Source organism: Ambystoma mexicanum, chromosome 3p (assembly GCF_040938575.1).
Source record: "Ambystoma mexicanum isolate Mex_15411 chromosome 3p, UKY_AmexF1_1, whole genome shotgun sequence".
NCBI classification, from domain to species: domain Eukaryota; kingdom Metazoa; phylum Chordata; class Amphibia; order Caudata; family Ambystomatidae; genus Ambystoma; species Ambystoma mexicanum.
In genome coordinates this window covers 892,467,868-892,492,323 of record NC_090925.1, presented here as the reverse complement: position 1 = coordinate 892,492,323, position 24,456 = coordinate 892,467,868, and the positions used below count along the sequence as shown (strand labels likewise).

General features: G+C 43.9%; 1 protein-coding gene across 4 annotated transcripts in view; it reads left to right on the top strand.

Moving 5' to 3' along the window:
- The window catches only part of CHD6 (chromodomain helicase DNA binding protein 6), a 2,307,824-nt gene that overhangs the window by 164,890 nt on the left and 2,118,478 nt on the right, over positions 1-24,456 (top strand). For all 4 annotated transcript variants that reach the window (XM_069652122.1, XM_069652123.1, XM_069652121.1 and 1 more), the window contains exon 7: positions 8,923-9,040. In XM_069652122.1, the coding sequence (XP_069508223.1) occupies positions 8,923-9,040 (118 nt within the window). The remainder of the gene's footprint in view (positions 1-8,922; positions 9,041-24,456) is intronic.

Sequence of the window (24,456 nt, the reverse complement as noted above, 5' to 3'; positions counted from 1 at the left end):
GGGACGACACCTGTCACCAGAACATCTTCGCCATCCTTCTTCAAGAAGTGGACAAGCTACTAGAAAAAGGAGCTATAGAGGTTGTGCCTCTATCACAGGTAACGGAAGGTATTTATTCAGTGTACTTCCTTGTACCCAAAAAGGATTTAACCATGCGCCCTGTACTAGACCTGCGCCCAGCGAACAAATTTGTAAAACCTCAAAAATTTCATATGGTGACATTACAGGAAGTAATTCCCCTGTTATTGCAAGGGGATTACATGACAACACTGGACATGAAAGATGCATACTTTCATATTTTAATGCCAGCGCACAGAAAATACCTCCGGTTCATGATAGAGGGCAAACACTACCAGTTCAGAGTGCTACCCTTCGGCATAGCGTCTGCGCCGAGGGTATTCACAAAAGTACTGGCAGCGGCCTACCTGCGCAGGTTGTCCATCCCAGTATACCCTTACCTCGACGATTGGCTTATAACGGGATTCTTAAGAGACATGCTTCTCAAATACCCAAAAGACTGTAGACCTTTTGTTCCAACTGGGCTTCTCCATCAACAAGAAGTCCCGCCTAGAGCCCAGCCAAATCAAACAATTCCTAGGGGCTCTAATTCGAACAAAGGACGGCCTCGTCTTCCCCTCCAACGAGAGGGTCCAAAATATGCTGTTTCAGATCCCTTAATATGTGGCCGGTCGAGAGGTGACGGTGCGCAAAGCAATGCGTTTTACTGGGAATGATGGCGTCATGTATATATTTGGTACCTCACGCGCGACTGCGCATGCGTCCAATGCAAGAGTGGCTCAACAGCCAGTGGTGTCAGGCCAGCGGACAATGGGAGGATCTAGTGGTGGTCTCGCAGGCCTTCGTTCTCTCGCTACGGTGGTGGTCGAAGGAAAACCTTGTCATAGGGAAACCATTCGCCACCCCCGCAGTGGAGGCCAATCTAACCAGACGCATCCCTCACAGGATGGGGGGCTCACCTATCCCATCAGACTGCACACATAGTTTGGACTCCGAGTGTAGCATCCAAACACATAAACTTGCTTGAACTGTTAGCGGTCTTCAAAGCACTGAAGACCTGCGGAAAGCACTTGTCCGCAGGCTTTTCAGGCACACCTGCAAGGGAAGACAGTGATGGTCCTCACAGACAGCATCACAGCTATGTACTATCTGAACAAGCAAGGGGGCACTCACTCTCCAGGACTGTCCAAGCTGTCCCAGAACATCTGGAAGTGGGCTCTCAAACACATGTTCCTGTTATCTCAACATGTACCAGGGGAACTCAATCTGTTAGCAGACGAACTCGGCAGAGACTTCCCTCTACCCGCAGAGTACGAATGGCGGTTACAAGAAGACATCGTCTTCGACGTCTTCACACAATGGGGATTCCCAGAAATAGATCTGTTCGTAACTCTGGAGAACTCCCACTGCCAAGATTACGCCTCCAGGTACCCCCAGGGTACCCCCAGTTCCAATCAATGGGGAACGGTCTATCGATACCATGGTCAGGGGAATTTGTTTACGCTTCCCCTCCCCCCCCCCCCCGACTCCCCTTCTCAACAAGATGGTGCACAAGATGCACCAGGAACCAGTCACCATGATACCAGCGGCCCCTATCTGGGCCCGGAACCATGGTTCGCTCACCTGATGGAGATCTGTCTCCACTGATGAAACTACCCTGTCCGTACAACATGCTGTCACAGGACAAGGGCAAGACACTACACCCATGCCCACAGACCATGAATTTAGCAGCATGGCTCCTGAGATCATAGAATTTGGTCATTTACAACTCCTGCAGAGATGCATGGACATTCTCAAGGAAGCTAGAAAGCCTAACACTCGTCACTGTTACTCTAGCAAGTGGAAAAGATTTGTCATATGATGTAGAAATAAGAGCATCGTCCCGGTTGATTGCTCTCCCACACAAATTGTTCTCTACCTGACTCACCTACTAGTCTCAGGATTAGTGTTTAATTCTATTAAGGTTCATTTGGCTGCACTTTCCGCATACACCACTTCTCAACTTTAGTGTTGTGGTGGAAAGTCCCAGTTATTAAGGCCTTTATGGAAGGAGTTAAAATAATACACCCTCCCATAGGTAACCCGGCTCCCGGATGGGACCTAAATGTGGTACTAACCAGGCTCATGGGCTCGCCCTTCAAACCCATGCACAAAGCAACGCTTAAGGACCTCACCCTTAAAACTGCTTTTCTAATAGCTATCGCCTCCATCAGGAGAGTAAGTGAACTACAAGCGCTATCTATTCTAGACCCCTTTGTAACAGTTCACAAAGATAAGGTGGTTCTACGCATACACCCTAGGTTTGCACCTAAATTCATTTCTAAGTTCCATGTGAACCAATCTATAGAACTACCAACGTTCTTTCAAAACCCTTCAAACTTGGGAGAAAAAAGCCTGCATACACTGGATGTGTGCTGGGCTGTTATGTTTTATATGGAAAGAACTAGACCACTGAGAAAGACTAATCAGTTCTTTGTCTCGTTGGCAGCAGGAAGAGAAGGAGATGCAGTTTCAAAATCCACTATATCTAGATGGATCGTACAATGCATCACCCTCTGTTACACTCTTGCTAAGAGAGAACTACCCTTCAAGCCAAGAGCACACTCTACTCCAGGTATTGGGGCTTACATAGCATTCATTGCAAATGTCCCTCTTGAGTCCATTTGCAAAGCGGCAACCTGGAGTTCTGTACACACCTTTACTAAACACTACTGTCTAGATGCCCACTGTAGATCTGATTCACAGGTGGAACAAGCAGTATTAAGTAACCTTTTCTCTGTTCCTTCTCACAACCCACCTCCAACTCCGGGTACTGTTCGTTAGTCTATGCACAGCATGTGATTCTAAGCAGATTAACAAACATCAGAATACAATGCATTACTTACCGTAAAGGCATTTCTGATCGTTGTATCTGCTTAGATTCACATGCGCCCACCCTTCCTCCCCGCTCGGATGGATGACCTGCCAATGGTGAGTCATGGCAATTCTTCAATGCTTCTTCCTGTAATTCCTCAGAAGGAAGATACAATTTTGCATCTACATAAGGCAAACCTTCCCTAATACTTCGCACAGGATCTCCAGCTTCCCATTCTTCCAATTCTTCTTTAGATAATAAATGATGAATTTGTTCTCGAAAATCTACTTCTTTATGCACTTCGCCCACCACAAAATTCTTCTCAGACAAGAGTGACACTGGAGCACAATCATCAGTCTTTAAACTTCCTGGAAAGCATTGAGTTTCCATTCAAACGTCCAGGCTTAAACGTAATTACGAAATCAAATTCTGCAAAAAACAGTGACCAACGAAGTTGTCTTGGTGTTAAAGTCTTGGCGGAACGAAGAAAAGTCAGATTTCTGTGATCAGTTAAAACTGTAACTCGATGACGTCCACCCAAAAGGTAATGTCTCCATTCCTCGGATGCAGACTTGATGGCCAAAAGTTCTCCGTCTGTAATTGTATAGTTCTTCTCAGACGATGTAAACTTCTTTGAAAAGAATGCTACCGGATTAATCTGTCCAGTTCTTGGATGGCGTTGTGATAAAACTGCTCCCATGGCACAATCGGAAGCATCTGCCTCCACAAAGAAAGGTTGGTTTACATCAGGATGTAACAAAATTGGTCCTGAAATAAATTTTTCTTTAAGAAATTTAAAAGCACCTTCAGCCTCCTCACTCCATACAAATTTCATTCCTTTTTTCAACAATTTAGTAATTGGAGAAACCACCTGTAAAAAGTTGAATAAATCGACGATAAAAGTTTGCAAATCCAATAAAACATTGAATATCTTTTACAGAACTTGGTTGTGGCCAATCTTTAACTGCTTTTACGTTACTCAAATCCATCTCAAGACCTTCTGGAGATAATACAAAACCTAAAAATTCCACACAATTAGTGTGGAACTGGCTCTTTTACAGTTTTGCAAATAGGTTGTTCTCATGCAATTTCACTAAAACCTTCTTTACATGTTCCAGATGTTGTTCTTCTTTAGAAAAAATCAAAATGTCATCAATGTATACAACTACAAATATATCTAAATATTCGCGAAGGACCTGATTTATAAAAAACTGAAATGCCGCTGGTGCGTTACACAGACCAAATGGCATCACCTGATACTCAAAAAGTCCGTAACGCGTTCTAAATGCAGTTTTCCACTTGTCTCCTTCACGAACACGAACCAGGTGACAGGCTCCTCGTAGATCCTATTTTGTGAAAATATTAGCTCCTTGAATCCTATCCAACATTATGGATATTAAAGGTAATGGATAGCGATTTTTGATAGTGATTTTATTCAGAGGACTGTAGTCAATGCAAGTTCTCAGTTTTGTCTTTCTTTGGAACAAAGAACAATGGTGAGGCTGCTGGCGATTGTGAGTGTCTAATAAAGCCTTTAGCAAGATTTTCCTCTAAATATTCTTTTAAGAACTTATTCTCTTTCTCAGTGAGGGCATACATTCTTCCACAAGGAATTGGTGCTCCTATTTCAAGATCAATCTTGCAATCAAATTCTCTGAGGTGGTAATTCATTAGCTTCTTTCTTGTCAAAAACATCCTGAAAATCCTTATAACACTCAGATAAGACTCCAGCTACTGCCCCGACTATATGCTCCTTCACCAACCCTGCTGCTAAACGTACTCCAATAGATTTAGAAATTTCAACCTGACCTTCCTCAGTTAACCTTACCAAACATTGTTCTTTACAAAACCCTGAGTTAAATTCTACAGTTCTTTCCCCAATCAATCAGATGATTATGTAAAGAGAGCCATGGCATGCCTAAAATTATCTGTAACTGTGATGCATCAATTAGTTCAAACACAATTTGCTCACTATGCTCTTCCCCAATTTTCATCTCCAATTTTGCTGTCATTTGAGTTATCAACCCCGAGGTAAGTGGTGATCCATCTACAGCTCATACTTGTTCCGGTATTCCTTTTTTAACTATAGGGACACCCAATCTACCTGCCAAACTAATATCAAAAAAATTTCCTGTTGCCCCAGAATCAATAACGCACGGTCCACCACATCTTGGCTTACCTTCCCATGTAAAGGATACATTTAACGTGATGTATGGAACTGCTGTCTTTACTGTATTCGCCACCTGTTGACCTTTCCAGGAAATGGTTGGAATCGCTTTGGGGTACGTGGACATTTCCCTACAAAATGGGTATTATCACCACAGTATAAACACAAATTTTCTTTTCTTCTTCTGTCTTTTTCCTCCTTAGTCAAAGGGGATCTAACTGAATTAACAGCATCATTTCGTGAAGAACCCTTAACCTCCCTCATTACTTGTTCTGTTCTGGGACGTTCACTCCTGAACCAAAACTTATCCTCAGAAACATTTCTTGGCTTTTCAATTCTTCTCTCTCCCAATCTTATGTCTAATTGAATAACCAAATGAATCAGATCTTCACTAGAGGTAGGTCATCCACAATGTTTGATAAAGCATCCTTCCACTCATCTCATAGACCTCTATAAAAAATGGAAGCCCTTTTTTCCTCTGGCCAACCTCTTTCTAACAATTCCCTGAACTGTGTGATGTAAGAAACCAACTCACGATTTCCTTGACGTAATTCTAAAAGCTCCCCATCAACACTCTGGGAATGGGTTCTTCTATCAAACATTTTTCCAAAGACCATCTTAAAATCCAACCAATTATGTAACTCTACTGCTCTTCTCTCTACAAAAGGAACAGACCAAGCTGCCGCTTCTCCTGTGAGATGAGAAATTAAAAAGGCTACTTTAGAAGTTTCTGTGGGAAATCCCTCTGGTCTGCACATATAGTGTAATTCACATTGCATAATGAATGATTTGAATTTTCTAAAATCCCCTCCAAATCTTTCTGGGGGAGCTAATGGTGTAGAAACTAATTGTTCCTCCTGAAAAAATATTTTCCCCACTTCTTTTCTATTTAACTACTCTAGATTCCTTAACTTCAATTCCCTCTGGATACAAAGTGGGTGGTTCTCTTTCTATTCCAAAACTTAAACCTGAAGCTTCTGCTAAATCACCCTTTCTGACTTGACTATTCAACTCCTCCATCTTAATTCCCAGGGACAATGTCTCCTTTCTAGTCTCCTTTAATTCGGTCTTTAATTCTAATAATATCTTTTCCAAAGTTACTAAACTCAACCCTGACTCTGGGTCCATTTTCACTCAGGCAGGATCAATTTCGTGGGCCTTTCATTCTGTCAGGAAACGAAACCTGAAGTAGTTGGATCCTGCAGGAGTGAAGCTGGCCCACCAAGCCCCCTTAACCTGCATGCTCAACAATCCTGCTTCTTTAAAACTATTGGCCAGGCAAACCCAAGGGGAATGGAGAAAACGACAAGACAAGAACTCCCACTGCAGGTACTTCAGACTGTCCTCACTGGAAGATTTCGACTCAGTAGGGTTCCTAAAAGGAAAATACACTTCTTAATTTTATGTTTTCTATTCATCTTCAGATATTCTTTCATTAAGATTTATTTTAATTACCTGTAGCCTAAGCTTGATTTGTTATTAGGCTGAATCAACGGGTGCATGAAGATAACTGTAGTTACTCGCTATTCTTTTTCTTCTACTTATTTATCTTCTCCCTTGATCTCTTAACTTCTGGAGTACTTTGCTCTGCTGAACTTTCGTTGAAGACTATTTTATTTTTCCAAATAAATGTTGCGTTTTCTTCAATAGAAGTCTCTGTAATATCTTGGTCAGCAGCTCTCAATTACCATTTAGTTGAAAACAACTTGTTTTTGATTGATTAAAATGAGACTATACTTCACGTTCGTGTATCATTAATATCTTTAAACAAGTCTCAAATTATTTTCAATAGTTTTCTTGAAGCGGAAGCTAAAAACTAAGGGAAGGATAACTTTATATAAATAAACGCTGCTTATAATATGAAAACCAAATGCTTATCTTGAAAGGTTCTTTTCCATACGATGCGCGTCGCTGGAAACAAAAACAACGAACGTATTGAAGTCCACAAAATGGCCGCAACGCAAGCGCGACATAGGGTCCTTTTTTCTATCCACGCACGCATGAAGTAAATAGCAATACGCGCCGGAAAGAAATTGTATAAACAAATACTGTTAAATGTTCGTTAGATACATTAGTAACACGACGGTGACGATCCACACGCCTTGATTAATGTAAAATAAATATTTACAGCAAAAAATAATTTTTTGAATCTTTTTCTTGAATATTCTTTAAGAACTTATTTTACTCTTCAAATAAATATATGAAACTCAGATTTAGAGATAAACATTCCAAACTAAATTTTCTACAGTCTTTAAATTGAGTTCATTTCAAAAGTCCATATTTAGAATATTTCACAGTAGAGAATTCACTTAGCTCAGTCTTTGAAAGATATGCAAGGGAACTCAGCAACTCAGCATCTGGGGTTTTCACTGGAAGTCTTCAGCTGTAATTTTCTCCTTCTTTGTTATTGACCTAAAATTATGATCTATAACTAAATAACTATAGATTCTTCAAACTATAATATACTTTAATTTATGGTATCTCAGAGCTATGAAAAACATGACCTATTCTAATGAATACTTTAATGAAAGGCAGTTTAGAATTATTAGGAACATTCTAAATGACATCACAATGCTGCCTGCTGTAAACTAAACCAATCACTGCTGGGAAAGTGTTCCACCATCTTGGCTTGGGGGCATTTCATCTTTCTAAATAAGTTAGTTAAGCGAAAATAGAACAAACTAAAAAAGGAATTGTTCTCTCGAAACAGAATTTATTTAATATTTTAACCACCCTCCCTTTCTAACTTTCCTGGAATAGTATTTGACATTCCCTATTCTCCTAGGAACCTTGCCAATGTGAGGTACAAAATGTGAAACCCTGACAGGATGGAAGGAACATAGACATCTTTTTATCTCTCTTTTCTGTACTCTCACGTCTATAAGGCTCCCTCAGGGCAGAAAAAATGCAAACAGAGGGACCTCGACGCGTGAGGGATTGTGGGTACACTGCACGTCACTATAGGGATAGTGTTACAGACACGCCTTGTTGACGTCCCCTTTTCGACTACGAAAAACAAAATGCAATACTCTGCAGTGACCACTGGATGTCGGACTATGCACAGCATGTGAATCTAAGCAGATACAACCATCAGAAATGCTTTTACGGTAAGTAATGCATTGTCATACCTGCCTATTTGGCTTACTTGAGTGCAATGTATTCACTTAGGCAACAGATGATTTAGAAGCAGATTTGGCTATTTGCATATTTTATATAGTGCATTATTGGTGCATTTGGGGCTGTACATAGCACATGATGCCAGCAGCTCCACATATGGATTATACCTTACCATGTGGCGGGGGTATGCAACCTGCCACTTTGCAGATTCTTTCAACTGCAACTTCCATGATCCCTCAGAACAGATGGTTGGCTAGGACATATGGGAGCTGTAGTGCAAAACATTTGCAGAGCCAAAGGTTAAAGGCCCCTACACTATGTTGACAGTGCAACACATAGTATGGTACTGTGGCATTAGACACGGCACTACACTCATGCCTGACAAAATCTATTGGCTTTGTGAATGCTTGATTTGTTTCTCATGATCTGGTTTCTTCTGACCAACGTCTGCACTATGGATACATAATCTGCTGCAAATATATCAAGAGCTTTTGCTGCTACAGAGTTTTGATAATGCTGGATTTGATGCCAGCGAAGGTTGCAATCTTTCTAGAGCTTACCTTTTCAGACTCTGTGTATTTCCTGCTCCATTGTAGAAACACAGCGTTTGCAGCAGGTTTTGCTGATTTCAAATTGTTACAAACTTCATTGATGACTGCTGTTCTCAGAGAATTTTGGTGTCTTAATATAACAATTACATTTTGCATTAATCCTATATGGCAGATTATTTATTTGCACTGCTATTAACCACCATGTTTTTTTGCAGTTCTTACCTTCATTGCAGATGGGTAACCATGGAGGAACTAGAAAAGGACCCCAGAATTCAGCAGAAAATTAAACGCTTTCGGAACAAACAAACGCAAATGAAGCATCTTTTTACTGAGGTAAACAAACCTAGAAATTAATGTGCATTTGTTCTTATATTATACGTAAAACAGTGGCCAGAAATGCAAGTTGCAGGCTTCAAGCAAAAAAGGCATTTGCCACCTGATTTCTATACATGAACAATTTCTTACCCGCCAAGAGTCAAATACCCCTTGCCAATGGCTAGTGCCGAGTGCAAATTTTGCATGCTGCGTTTAATGATAAATTGATCGGCTATGGCACACCACTATGTATTTCTGTAACTACATTAATAATGGATACTGCTTTACACGGTTAGTGCTCCAGATAGGATTTTGGAGTGAGAATATTGTACTCCGAATTTGTAGAATTGGAGAGTAAATCCGATTTCAAGAGAGTACAAATGAGTTTCCTCCTTTGAAAGAGTAAAAAGTACCGGACAACTATCCAATTCGTGTGTAAAGTTTAAAACTTTGTTGGAAAACATTAGTGACAAAACAGCTGTATTTCAAAGTGGTTTTAAATGATGTATTGTATCTGTTTAAAACATTTTCCCCACACAAGAACCTTATAGATGCATACTGCCCAGCTTCATCATCATGATACTTGGGCCCAAACTCTGCTAAGAGCTACTACAGATGCCAGCTAGTTAAATTGGGGTATTCATAAATCGAGTCCCTCACTCTACCAGCATCACTTCTCTGTCTCTCGGGCTTACGGTTGCTGCCTGGCACTACCTGCCTGACAGCCACTCAATGTTTTTGCTCCATCTCTCCTTTGCTACCCCCTGTCTCTCACTTTATTACGCTCTGCCTCTCACACTTAAGTGTTACGATGCCACATTTGCAGTCTATTTCTCTGTCACTCTGCCTCTTCCAACTGTGCATTCTATTTTTGCGGTTTCCTGCCTATATCTCACTGTATTGGTTGATGACACTCCTCTTCCTCTCTCATGTCATTACTCTGGCTATATATGTTTTTTCTTTTTCTCTGCTGTGGTTGCTCCACCTTTTGATTATCTTCCTTGCACTGTCTCTTATGTTATTGGCCTGCCCTTCTCTGGTCTTGCTTTTCTATTGCTATTTCTCCCCACCTGCTGTTAATCTGTGTTTTTACTGTCTCTTAATGTATTTTGCTCTGCTAGCTTCCATCCCTCACTCCTATTGTGTTTGTCCTATTATTAACTCTGCTTCCTTTCTCACTTTCTTTGCCCTGTCACGTAGCTCATTGCTCTCTCTTCCTGTTGCTCGAATTCCTGTTTTGGATTGTCTAGTATGTTCTCTGTCCCTTCGTTCCCCTTTGCCCCACCACACCTTTGTTCTCCTGTATTGCTTAGGTTCAGAGTTGCTCTTCCTCTCCTGTTTTTCTGTTTCTTTTAATATAGCACCAATAAATGTCCAAAAAGGTGAACATGCCTTTTCTATTGGAAAATCTAGTGCAGCTTTACCATTGGGTGCTGCTTTTTATATGTGTGGAAACAGCTCAGACACTGCTCAGAAACTGTTCTTGCTCAGTACTTTAGCTTGCTGCAGAAAATGCCAACACGTCTTCATGCTTTGTTATTACAGCAGCTCTATTAAGAAATTCAGGTACAGTCCCAAAACATAGCAGTCCTGCTAAGAAATGTGGGCATGATGCAATCGGCCCTGCTGTGAATATTTGCCAATGTGCCATGACATGCATAATAGCGGCTCCGCTGATAAATTAGGCTACTTTTCCTGAATATATAGCAGACCTGTTGAGATGTACCAGTACAATCTCTGCCACTGAAAATATATACAGCACAGCTTCTACCTGTATCCATTATACCTGCTTGCGGTGGGTTGTCAGAAAGGGAGTTAAAGTTCAGACCACATGCCTAGCTATTTGTTGCTCTCTAAGTAAACAAACTATGTATAGTTACCCTTTCATGCACGCACGCACATGCAATCTTAAGACTAAAAAAATAAAATCCATCTTCATGTAGAACACCAAAAACGTTTTTCCTTCTTGCAAAAGCCAAACAACTGCGTGCTGGAAGGCTCTTCTAAAACTTCAAGAGATCAAGGAGCCCAAGCCATTCAATGCAATTGATGTACTTCTGTGATGAAAAGAAAACAAAGTATGAAATGCCCATGCTGCTCCCTGTATTAAAGCGGATTAAAACTGAGGAAAATGAAGCAGAAATGCAGGCCTCGTTTAAGATAATTTTCTTTTTACACAATACTACATGTGTCCCAAAGCAATATGAAAAGTATGTTCATGATTCAAGATGCTTTAATAACACTGTAACCTACAAAATGCAAGCAGTTCAACAAAGTGAACAAAACACAAATTCCCTTTTACATTACTCATTATCTTGATAGAATCGTTAACTGTAACGCTCACCTGATTCCCACAGAGGCGCAGGTCTGGCTTCGAGTGCTGATGCTTCTTCAATGGTGAAGCCCAGGACTCTGATGATGGACAGGAAGGGCCCTCTACTCTGGCTTCTCCGGCTCGCAGGAATATTCCCCTATGCGTGAAAAGGGAGTATTACCTACTGACTGAGTTATGCTCAAGCCTCCCACTCTCTTCCAACCCTCCACGATACCCTTCCACAATTCCCCGTGAAGTCTCACCTTAGGGTCTGAAAGGACGAGCTCTCCATCCTGCTTCTGACGCAGGGGCGCGTTGAACCCAGTTACTTCACTGGATTGAGGTTGGATGGGAGTTCAGGTAAGCTTGATTATACTGGTAAGGCGCTGTAAAAGTTCTGTTGCAAGTTCAAAAGTTCAAGCTTTAAATAATAATGTTCATTGTCTTTTTTCAGGTGATGAATGAAGATTCCTTTGGAGACTTCTTGCAACAAAGCGCTGATGTTGATGTCTTTTCCCCATAGGGGCCGGGGTTCGGAATGCCGGAGATATGGCGCCGACCCGAAGTGAAACGTGCAGTTCCAGTAAAGATCTGGTAAGTCCTAGATGAGCGCTTAGGTAATGTTTTTGCATTCGCTCATCTAATGTCTTTGTCTTTTTTCCCCATAGGGGCCGGGGTCCTGCTTGGAAGCAGCAAGACATGAAATGGGAATGACCCAACAGGTAAGTCTTAGAAGGAAACTGAGCTTTTCCTATTCCCTTCCTTCTCTTATTCTTGTCTTTTTCTCTAGGCTCTGGGAAGTGGCTGTGTATCCGGATGATCGCTGCTGAAGATGGAGGAACCCAGGAAAGGTGAGTGAAATGCAGCGCTGCAGCGATCGTAACGAAATGCTTTTAAAAATGATGTCTTCCCTTTCAGGATCGTCGGTGATGTCTCCGTGGTGCAGAAAAGCTGGTAGGTCTCTTGTCTCCCTTTGCAGGTGACCCAGGATGCTGACAGGCGTGGCTGAAGTCCAGATGCAGGAGCTGACACGGTGAGCGTCCAGCTGCGAGGAGCAGAACAACGCGAAGCGTGAGTTGCTAATCGGGTGTGGTTTAAATAGCTTTGGAAGAAGTTCCAAGTGTGTATCCTTCCTCCGATCAGGTATGTATCCTTCCCCGACCACACCCGGGTGGAAAGTAGTCCCACAGGTAAAGTAGTTCCTATTCAGGCCTCAAGAGGGCCTGGATGTGGCAGCCTGGTCTGCATCAGGTAAGTGCACATTAAAACACTTGAACACATGTCTAGCTTTATGAGCCTGGCGCCTAAGGCGCCAGGACAGAGGTCCAACATGAGCCTGGCGCCTAAGGCGCCAGGACTGCGTCCAAAGGGCCCCAGCTTGGGCCCGCTGGCACTCCCCTGGGGGAAATGATGCCTGCCTCTGGGGTTGCTGGGTCGGACCTGGCTCCTTGGAGGTAGGCATCATGACATTAACAGATGAGTGTTAAATTAAACAGACCAGGACTCATCCCAGTTGCTTCTTTGGATTGCTAAAGTTAAGAGTGGATTTGCAAGCTGCTGCTAGCCAGGCTGTCACCATGAGGTCCATGATTTATGGGGTTGCTGCCATAAATAGCATGTGTAAGTGGTACGCAAGGATGAATTAAAAGGGCCATATTGACAATGTTTCTGTGCGTAAAAAGGCATGATGGGCACCTTATCTGGAGGTTTGCATACAGGGATAATTCAAAGTTTCAATCATTTTCAAATAATGAAATTGCTGAATCTGATCATGATTTTTAAACTTGGTTGTTGCACTTTGCCAGATATGCATTTTTACATTAAGAAGCACAAATTGTGATAATACAGCACATCGAATATATATTCTTCATATTAATAAAGTAACACTTTTTGTAAACATTCATGCATCAATCCAATGAAGATTACCCACGATTATACGTATCCTTCTGTAATACCGCTCTCCAACAGCCTTTAAAAATGTACTTTCATTTATTTTAATTTCACCAGAAACGGTAGTCTTCCTGTGAAGTCTCCACCAATGAGTACCCTTCCTACCTCACAAGCCACTTGCTGCCCAGGTCCCTTCCTCCTTTCTTTTGGATATTCTAAAACTAACCCAACTCAAACCAACTGAACTAAACTGTCCAAAGCCACAGCAGCATTTACACTCCAATCCCCTGACTGGATCTGTGGAGCGATGTTAGGCAGAAACCTGTGAAGTTCCCTCTGGGGCCACTGCAAAAGATTTAAGACTACAGGTGTTTGGCAGTAAACCCACTTGGTAGCAGTCTGTACCACACAGATTCACTTGGTAGCTGTGGCTGAGAAGTCAGACTTCCCTCAAGAAGAGTTAGGCAGTATACAGAGTATTCACAATAGGTCAAGAGAACACAATAGAACAAGTAAACACTGACCAGGGCTTGGTGTAAAAGAGATATAGTTATTTATTTAAAACCACATCTAGAAAAACACACAGGCACTAATAGTAAGCACTTCAAAAACACGGTCACTAAAAGATATACACTCCCTTAAAAGAATATTAGACAAGTCTTAAGTAAAGCCCCACTTATTTTCAGACAGCGGTGAGCGCTTAACGCAGATGGCACTCTAATAATTCGGTTTAAAAGGGAGAGAAAGGCAGAGCATAAATTGAAACAGATCCCAACACTTTTACAAGAACATAACAAGAGAGGAAGGCAAAGTAAAACTGTGAATTCAGAGTCAGTAGGCTTGATCCGCTTTAAGAGGATCGAAACGTAATGTGTCCAAGGTCACACGGTTGCAGCGCACAAAAAGTCTTGTAATGTTTCAAAAAGGAGTTGGACCAAAGAAAGGGACCAGTTAGAGGGTCAAGGCGGCCAGCCCAGTCCAGAAGGTTAAGGGGTTATTATTACCTTATAGCAATCTTTAGAAAGGGAGGCCTGGCGAACACGGTACCTTAAAGTGGTGAGAACACTCCAGCGGGGGCAGTTGTTTCTGGCAGCGGATGCAAGTCGGTGCTTCGTCCGGGGGAAGAGAGGATCTCGTCGTGGAGGAAGACAGGAGTCCGTTGCACTGCCAGGGAAGAAACCAGCCGCGGAGTTTCTCAGGTACAAGGAGTGGTCCGTTGATTCGCGGTTCAGTGGTGAGTGGCTATCCGGCCCTGGGGTGCTTGGCACGGGCAGTTCGACCACAAACCGGTCTGGGGTGCGAAGAAAAGAAGGTAAACTGGTTGTGCCCACCAGTCAGGGGAAGAAGCCTCTCCAGCCGGGAGATCTTCTCTGTCGTCGGGAAGTGGTGAGTCGGTTCTGCAGGGCTCCACCGGCGGTGTCATCGTGGTAGGTCGGCTCAGCTTCTCCCTCGTCGGATTCTCAGGTCCTGTGGCGACTTCTGAAGTTCCAGTCCCAAAAGCCCTGCTTTTATGCAGCGTACCGCCATTCACTCAGCCTAGCTGTCACTCAAACATGCTAAGTGGTGAGCCGACCGGCTCACCACTTGGGGCAATCACACAAGAGTGCGACTTGAGTTACCAAGGTAACTCAGTCCAGGCTACCTAAACCCCCTCCCACACCCTCTGTGGTACCCAGACAGAGTGGCACCACTTTTGGAGGCTTCTGTGGAGAAGCCCGCCAAAAAATGGAACAAAGGGCTCGACTTGGGTTGGAGTCACAGAAGAGAACACAAACGCCATTTTAGAATCGAGTCTTGGCAAAAAATACCAACTGGAGAATTAACATTAATTAAATAAACCGGCGGTATGTTCGAGGCTATGAGAATTAAATAATTAAAGTTGGTAGCCTCGAACAATGGGAAAATCCCATAGGGAAATATTTGCGGTCGAATATAAAAAGTAGTTTCCACTACCACCAGCCAAAACCCGATCAGGGGGGACGGAGACGTGCCCCCTCGACTAACAGACCCCGGGGCAATCGAATTGCCCCGACCAGTACGTCCACAATATGTTGGTTTGTACTGGTTTCTGTTAATAATTTGGGACTAGTAAAGCCAATGGTGACTTTACATGCCCTGGGAGACAGTAGTCAGTCCCAGGGTATGGAGTTTATGGTGGGGTGTCACTATGACGCCCCTGTGTTACTGCACGGAGGGTGCCGTGTAACACACAGTAAAAACACACGAGACCCTATGGAGTAAAGGACCTCATAGCCCATAAAACACATAAGCAGTCAAAGGACCACCATAAATCATGTCCAAGAGTGGGAGAAAAAGAGTCTCACTCTTGGCAGGAGGAAAAAAACAAACTCCAGAAATCCAGCAAAGCTGCTGGGGGGACTCACTAGGTTAGGAAATTCAGCCTAAAGAGAGAATTCTCCCTAAGAAGCGACTGCTGCATAAATCTAGATTCCATCACTGCTTGAGCTGTACTCAAGTCATGTACCAATCCGTTCTTCTGTTCCTCACCTCCCACAAGAACAGAACAATAATTAGGGCAGGGAATATGCACTGTCCATAGCGCCATTAACACAACTGTCAAAACAGCAATGTATATTCTGGGAGGGTTAATGCTCGCCTCCCTGTCTTTAATGGAATGAAGACTCCTTCAGCTGTAAGCCTTGGTAATCTTCATTCTATGTCAAGAACGGAGGCAAGCATTATGCGTGTTAAATGCTCCTCATAACAGTCTCAGCACTATTGGATATTGGTTCAAAATAAAATTCCTTAAATGTAGAATCACTAGACTAAGCTGCTGACCTGAGAATATCCTGCAACAATACCCTTGCTGTAAATGCTTTGGAAGCCATTGCACCATGGGCGTAATTTTAGGGCGGGGCGGGGGTGTTTGTCCCCCCCCCCAACTTTCATGTCACACTATTTTGTCCCCATTCATTTGGCAGGGGCACCTTTTCTTCAGATGTCATGTCACCCCCAACATTTTCAGCAAAGTTACTCCACTGCATTGCACCCCTTACAGAATGCGCCCCAAGCAAATCAACATTGATAGCTGCCAAAGACATCACTTCTGGCACCCATCTAGCAATGGTGGCCGAAGCCACCGTATGAAATGGCTTTGTACGTGCAATCAACATCTACGAAAAACCCCTTGGCCTTTCTTCTGCCGTCCTTATCTCATAATGCTTGATACTCTTCGCCACACACAGCCTTGTGTTCCCTGGAAAGTATGGAAAAGAAATGACTGAAGAACTGCTCTAAGTGCACTTTGCCAACGTAAACGCAACCCCCTCCAGGGAGAACACCTTCCTATATCCTCCAGAGCCCTGACATCCGAGACTATCCTACAAGAGATCAGGCAGAGCAACAAAGCCAACTTTCCTGGGAACTGATGGTCTGCAAGCCCTTCATTATCCTGCCACCGATGGAACAATCTAAACTCCACTTTCAAATATCACAAGGTTAAATACTTGAGTACCGCAGGTTTGGTGATCTTCACACCTTTAAGAAGCCTGACCACGGCTTGGTGTTCCACCACTGGAGAACTGTCAATCATATGTCCTGCTGAGAAGGCAGACCTGTACACCCCTATTGTTCTAAACGTCTTGCCCGCCACTGGAAGGAACACCAGGAGGTTCAGCACATGGACTACAGGGGCAGAAACAAGATGAACTCCCTGTTGCCTACACCATGATTCTCAAACTTGCCATGCAGAACTATAGCTTCTGATTGTAGATGGGGCCCAAGATACTTTGGTGAACCCGGCAGCATCTTCCGAAATTCCTGGCATGTTCCATCTATGCTGGAAACTCTGCATGCCAGTAGAGTGAGGCTGCCCGACTCCGCAAGCGGATCCACTGCTCCCACTGTGTCTGTCAGCAGGTCCGTCCTGAACGGAATAGTTTTCGGAATAAATCCCAAGAAAGTTCCATCAGAACTGGAAATCGCACCTGCGTCCAGTCCGGGACAATCACTACTATCTCCGCTTCCTCTCTGCGGATCTTTGCCAACGTCCTTGCTATCATTGCGAACGGGGGAAATAGTGAAGCGCCCACGTCCAATCATGTAGAAATGCGACTGTCCGCAGCGCCCCTTGGTCTAACCTCCAACTGAAATATCGCAAATTTTGACCGTTGAGCCTAGATGCAAACAGATCTATGTCCGAGGGGCCCCACACACTCAGTAATTGCGCAAACACAGATTTGTTTAGCATCCAATAGCTGGAGTCCCATAGAAACTGGGAATTCTAATCTGCTACACCGTTTAGCTCCCCTGGAAGATACTCTGCTGTGATCAAGATCTGTTTCTCAAGGCAGTAATGCCAAAAATCCTTTGCCAACTCCACAAGCATTCTCGACCGAGTGGCTCCCCTTTCCCCCCAGCTTGTAGCTTCTTTATATATCGCACTGGGATATATTGTCCATCCTGGTCAGTATGCAACATAGAGCCCTGTCCCTCATGAACACTCATTTTCGAAGGATCCTGCTAACAGCTCAAGGCAGTTGATGTGCACATCTAACTCTGCCTGAGACCACTTTTCCTCCTGTGTGTAGTTGGCTGCACCTGATCCCCTGATCCCCCATCCAGACCTGCTTGCGTCTGACTCTTTAACTACATCCGTACCGTTTCCGAGCACCACTCGGCCGTTCCACGTCTCCATAATTTGTAACCACCATTGAAGTTCGGTCTCGCTCTCTTCATCTAATTATATGAACTGATGATACCAAACTCCCCCTTGCAGATGAACAAAGAAGAAATAGACTGCTTTAAAATGGCCGACTGAGATGCACAAGCTATCCCTTCAGAGCCCCTGGACCCGAAATGCCTGCCTACACTGTGATTTGATTGGCCAAGTAGCAGTATGGATACTGCATCCTGCCAGGAGCCGGAAGGCGAAGCCGTCCCCCCTGGGAAGGCCGACTGGAAAGGCCTTCGTTCACAACCCCGGTCTTGCCGCGGTCATGCTCCTGGAAGCCTACTGCCTACTCAATACAGTATGTGTCGTTAAGTAGCCCTAAATGCTGCATTACTCTATGTATGTCCAGTTCACTAACTGAGCATGCAGCCTTCCTCCCCGCGGCTCTGCTGACCCCGGCCCCACCCCTCTTGAGTCATGATGCTGCAATAGCCCCTGATTATCGCTGGGTCTCTAACCTTTGTGGCGGCTACATCAGAAAAATGCAGCCGTCTGCCCGCTCCACTTATGTCAACAGGCACAAAGCTATAAGTTTGCTACTCGGCTACCGAAAAAAATGTATCTGCTCCCGATTAGCAATCCCCTTCAGTGCACAATCCATGACATGTGGAACATGAACACGGCTATGCAAACCGCCCAGCCACTGCGCGCAACCCAGCCTCACCGCTGGCAGTGCCACTCCTAACCCACAAAGTACCTTGGGTAACGTACCAGATAGCCCTGCTGGAGAAAATACCACTAAGAAATCTGTTCTTGGCGCACATGCCATAGCGAATGACTATAATGCACCTCTGAAGCCCACTGAACCTGACCCTCTGGCAGCTGCGAATGGTCTCTCCAGGACCGCAATGGTTGCCTGTGCTAAGGAAAATGCACTTACTACCTTAGGCAATGTGAACACAACTTCCCCCACTGGCATTGGAAATACGGTCTGTGCCTCGGTCAATGAAAATACTTTTTGGCCAAAAATGCTTTCACCTGCTGCCCATATTAATGAAATAACATTCAGTGCCCCTGCCTCTGAAAATGTATAGTCTCTGTCATCTATTGTGACCTTACCTATCTCCTATGTTGATGGAATTACCTTTGGTGCCCCTTCCCTCGAAATTGTAAATGCTGTTTTGCCAAAAGTAACCCTACCTGCTCTCCAGGCTAGAGGAACTACACTTGGCCCCCCTGCCTCTGAAAATGTACACGCTGCTTTGCTCAAAGGGTTCTTACCTGCTCCCCGCATTCCTGCAATCTCCCCTGTTGCCACTGCCAATGGAAATACACCTTGTTCTCTGATCAATAAAGATACACGCAGCTCCCCTGATAAAGTAAGTACCGTTAGTCTTCCTATCACTTTCTCCCCAAGCACTAACTCCACACTTAGCAAACAAATTGGTAAGACAAGTCCACCACTCCTCAAAACTCACTCACCATCATTCCCAATGATTGTTAACTCAACACTGCCTCACCCTAATATACAACCATCGCTCAAAGGAGCATTCATCAATGCCAGGTCCCTAATGGCTCACCCACGTGATATATCTGATCTCATCACTTCTAATAATCTTGACCTACTGACCGTTACAGGAACTTGGTTGCTTGTGGCAGCGGGCCTTTCCCTCTCGCTAGCCATTCCCGATAATTACACCATCCTTGGGAAAGATGGAGTGAATGCCAAAGTTGGGGGAGTAGCCATCATTGCTGAATGCTCCTTACCTATCGAAGTAATCAACAACCTAGTCTTCCAATTAGGGGAGCTGTTACCTATTAAACTGACTTTATCCTACACGGCCACCATTGCCCTACACCTCCTATATAGACCACCAGGCCCACCACTCTCCTTCAAGGAAGACACCTACACCGCCTCTTATCGGAGGCTAAACCCTCTTCCAAAATAGTCTTCATTGGTAATGTAAACTTAGGATTTAACGATCCTACACACCTCAATGCCCTTGCTAACTCGTTAGAAGCCTTGGGCTTCACCCAACGCATTACACACCCTACCCATGACAAAGGATGTACGCTCGACTGGTTAGCAGACTTTAACTGCAATATCGCCACCTCATCTAACATGCCCTGCCCTTGGTCAGACCACAATGCTATATCCTACTCCGTCCCATCGCCCAGTCAACCTCCTTCCCCTACTCCCTCTCCCCCCCGCCCTCCCCAATGGCCACTATCACCAGAAATACTAGGAACATCACACCAACAAGTCTGCTACCACTGTTAGACCCTCTGACAGCATACCCACCTCTGACTGAGGACCCCAAAACTATGGTTGAACTATATAACCAATCACCTCTTTTCCGCTATTGAGGAAGTGGCACCTATGAGCAAACTCAAAGCTAAGCCTGCAGCTCACCTCCATGTCTGGTTTACCCCTAACTTCAAAGCCCTCCACTCTACCAAAAGAGCGGCTGAGACCACATGGAAAAAACACCCAACAGTCCTGAATAAGGATATTTATACCTCCTTGGCAAAAACATACAAACATGCTATACTCTAAGCCAAAAGCGCCACTTGCAATGCTAGAATTGGCAAAGCCAATTCTGGTACTCGAGAACTCTTTGCCATACTGCGAGAACTCGAATCCCCAGTTCTTCCCACCACCAGCTGTCGCAAATACATCACCTGGTGCTCCAATATTCAAAACGTATTATTGGATAAAATCTCAACTCTAAAAGTGAAAATCCTTGATGAAAAAAACTGATTACTTCTACGGTACCACCTGCCCCAATGCCTTCCCCTCCTCCCCACCCCACTCACTGATTTCGAACCGGTCTCAGCCACTGTCGTAACCAAAATCATCAAAGGCCTAAAGCCATCCAGATGTCAAGTGGACATCTACTCAGCCTCACTCATCAAAGACTGCAACAGAGCTTTCCCCTTTCATCTCCTCACTCATGAATACCTCCTTTTCTTCCGGCACCGTGCCTATTAATCTAAAATATGCCTGTGTCCTACACCCCTTCTCAAGAAGCCTACCCCTGACCCAAATATCCCCACCAACTATCGTCATATCACGACTTTCCCTTTCCTACTTAAAATACTGGACAGGCCAGCTAACCTACAGATACAAAACTATCTTGAAGCCAACAACCTTCTTGGGCTACGTCAATCTGGGTTCCGACCAGGTCACGGCATGGAATCTGCTCTCTTAGACTAAAAAAACCAAATGGGTGAGATAAAAGACAATGGCAAACTAGCTCTCCTCCTCTTGCTAGACCTCTCATCCGCCTTCGATCTAGTGGACCACAACATTCTATGCCAACACCTCTCTTCAGCAGGCCACATCTCTCCTAAAGCAGTAGCCTAGAGCTCATCCTTTCTATCTAACAGAATGAGTCTTCTCTGCCTCAGCCACTCCAGCCCCAGTAATTTCCGGAGTCCCTCAAGGCTGCTGTGTCTCGCCCATTCTATATAATATCTTCATGAGGCCCCTCTTCAACCTTCTGGATGCCTTGGGTTTTTCCTACCCCAACTATGTGGATGATAACCAAGCCCTCCTAGCGATCTCGGGTACCAATGTCAGACTCAAACACCCTAGGCAAGATATACCAAACGATTCAAGCCTGGATGGCGGTACATTCCCTATGCCTCAACGATGACCAGACGGATCTGCTCCTCATTGGACAACAGACTCTACTAAAACTACTTGATAAAGCCTATAAATCCTTCATCATTGGTATTAATACTATCCCAGTCTCCAAAGAAGTGAAAACACTAGAGGTCTACTTGGACTCCTCATTATCGCTAACCAGACATATTAACGCAATGTCTTCATCTGCAGCCTATAGTACTAAACTAATCAATGCCTGCACACCCTTTCTATCTGCAGACAGCTGCATCACAATTGCCAGAGTGCTTATTCTCTGGAGGATAGACTACTACAATGCCCTTTTTCGCAGGCTCTGCCACGGGCAGCATCAAGAAATAACCAATAATTCAAAACAATGAGGTAAGAGCAGCCTTCAACATTCCCAAAAAAGATCATATATCACCTGCTAGAAAAGATATTAATTGGCTGCTCATTCAAAGGTTGCCCATACTTGTACCCCTTAAATATATTGTGGTACCCCCTGTTCACTCTCTCACACCAGAGTAAATGCACCCCTCCAGGGAATTAAGGCCATGAGTCTATCTTGCAAGGATAACAAACTTAATCTGTACAAAGATGTGGAATGGGGGGGGAATGGCAGAGGACTCTGCCCTTCCGACCAGCATTCAGTCTTCCTTGGCTGGCTCCTGCAGACTAATGGTAAGCAGGCGCCTTTATATACTCTTCAACTTGGTCATTCGATATCCGCATGGCTCATCCAAAACTGTCCTCCTTGCCTTTCAAGGGATGCTACAGTTCTTCCTTCTGGCACGGCTGGGTTCCGTTTGGGACAGGCTACTTAACATAATGCCGCCTCTGCAGGAATACATTGTAGCCCTTGCTTAGCATAATTTGCTATGTTATAAACATTCATACAAAAACACCCCTTCCTGCCATACTCTCAACACTTCACTCAATATAATTATATTTCATCTGGTCCAGTAATTTCTACAAAAAACCCGGTTTTCGCATAGTACTCTGTCGTGCTTTGAATCTTTTTTAGTCTCCATTGGCTTGTGATGGACAAAGACCAGCTGCTGAGTTACCTTGTGTGCTCTGCAAGCCTGCCTGCCTGTAGTGTTTTCAGCAAAGCTAACTACAATTTAACAGTTTTACAAACCTATTAATCTAAATAGTTACTTGCACCTTTATATTTAAATCCTAACTATCTTTATTTAGTGACCCTCCTCCCCCTGGACTCTTGTAGTGCGTACAAAACAGTTGTCTTGCCTAATTCTAAAGCGCTTGGGAAGTTTGGGAATGAAGAAAAGCACTAAGCTGCTTCCCAACACCATTCGAGCGCGCATTCTGTTTAAAACCCTCACCATAAAGCATAAATGCCTCTCATACTCTGCACCAAGATACTTATCTAGCAAATTTATCAAATCACAGTCAAACAGTCCAACCAGGGCCTCCCATTCACACATGATCACCCATCCCTATATTCAAACTACAAAGCGTTTCCCCTGTAGCGGATGCCAAACAGTGGAGTGCCTTACCACTACCATTAAGAAATGAACTGTCATTCTGGACATTTCCGCAAATGCCTCAGAATGTGGCTGTTTACACAAGACTCCTAAGCGAAAAACATTGCATGCGTTTTATCCATGCAACTGTACCCATGTAACAGACTCACTAATCTGCCTGTATTGTACAATATGTATCAGATTCATAATCTGCGCTTAATGTAACCAGCGTCTTGATGCCTCTGGGTTTATTGCCCTCTACAAATGACTAAATAAAAGGTAATCTATTTTTAATATTTGAAGGGCTGTGTAGTGGACCAGGATAAATCTCCTGAATCGAAGATGCCAGAAGCCTACTACTATAGCTAGACTCTGCAGCGAGATAACCTTCTTCCTGATCGCTACTCGCAATTCCTTCTTTACTGCCCACATCTTCAGAGTGGGCAGTTCCAACATATCCTCCTTTGTGTCTGATAAACCCCAGGAATTCTGCTCTCTTATCGAGCGTAAGAGCGGATTTCTCCTCGTTGGCCAGAAACCCTAGAGACGCGAGAAGCTTGCAGGACCACTTTACCTGTTCTCTCAATCGCTGAACATGCACAGCCATCAGGATGTTGTCCAGATATAATATCTTTATGCTCCTCTGCCTCATCGCAGCTGCTACCGCCCTCCTGACTTAAGTGAATGCCCTTGGCGCTGATGATAGGCCGAATGGGAGACACCTGAACTGCCATGACTGCTCTCTCCAAATACATTTTAAATGGGAACAATGCTGCTGCACAACTTGTATGGTGAGATATGCAAATTTTAAAACTATCCATGCCAACTAGTCCTGATTGTGCACTGTAAAGCAGAACATTCACTGTCCAACAAACATGACGCATGCACAGCGCTGGTGCCGTGAATAAACTTGTCCAGTTATACCCGAAATTAATGCGGGTCTGCTGCGCTACACCAGTCGTTTGTTCAACAATTAGGATCAATACTTAACCATGGAACATCTGAGCTACCTCAAACTCTATACTGCACATTATTTCACTTCAGAAACGCATTACAAGCACTCAAATAAAATGTGACTTATCTTCTGAAGAGCAGCCAAAAGAAAGAGGAAGGGACCTGGACAGGAAGTGGCTTGTGAGGAATGAAGTGTCCTCATTGTTGGAGACTGTTAACAGGAAGACTACCATAATGACCAAACCTTTGGGAAATGCTAGTTCTTATTAGTGTTTTTCTGGTAAAAACAAATGGAAAAGTTTAAGTTTTGAAAGTCTGTTGGTATTAAAGAATGATAAGCTTAATGCTCGCCTGTAGTCTTGACATATAATTGGAATTAAAAAAATTCTGCACACCAAACTGCTGCAATTACAAATACATTGACGAGAATTAAAATAAACCAAAAATGTATCCACTAATCAATTCTAGTAAATCGATGGTCAATCTGATGGTCCACTAATTGCCATCTCAGTCACATAATATTACGCT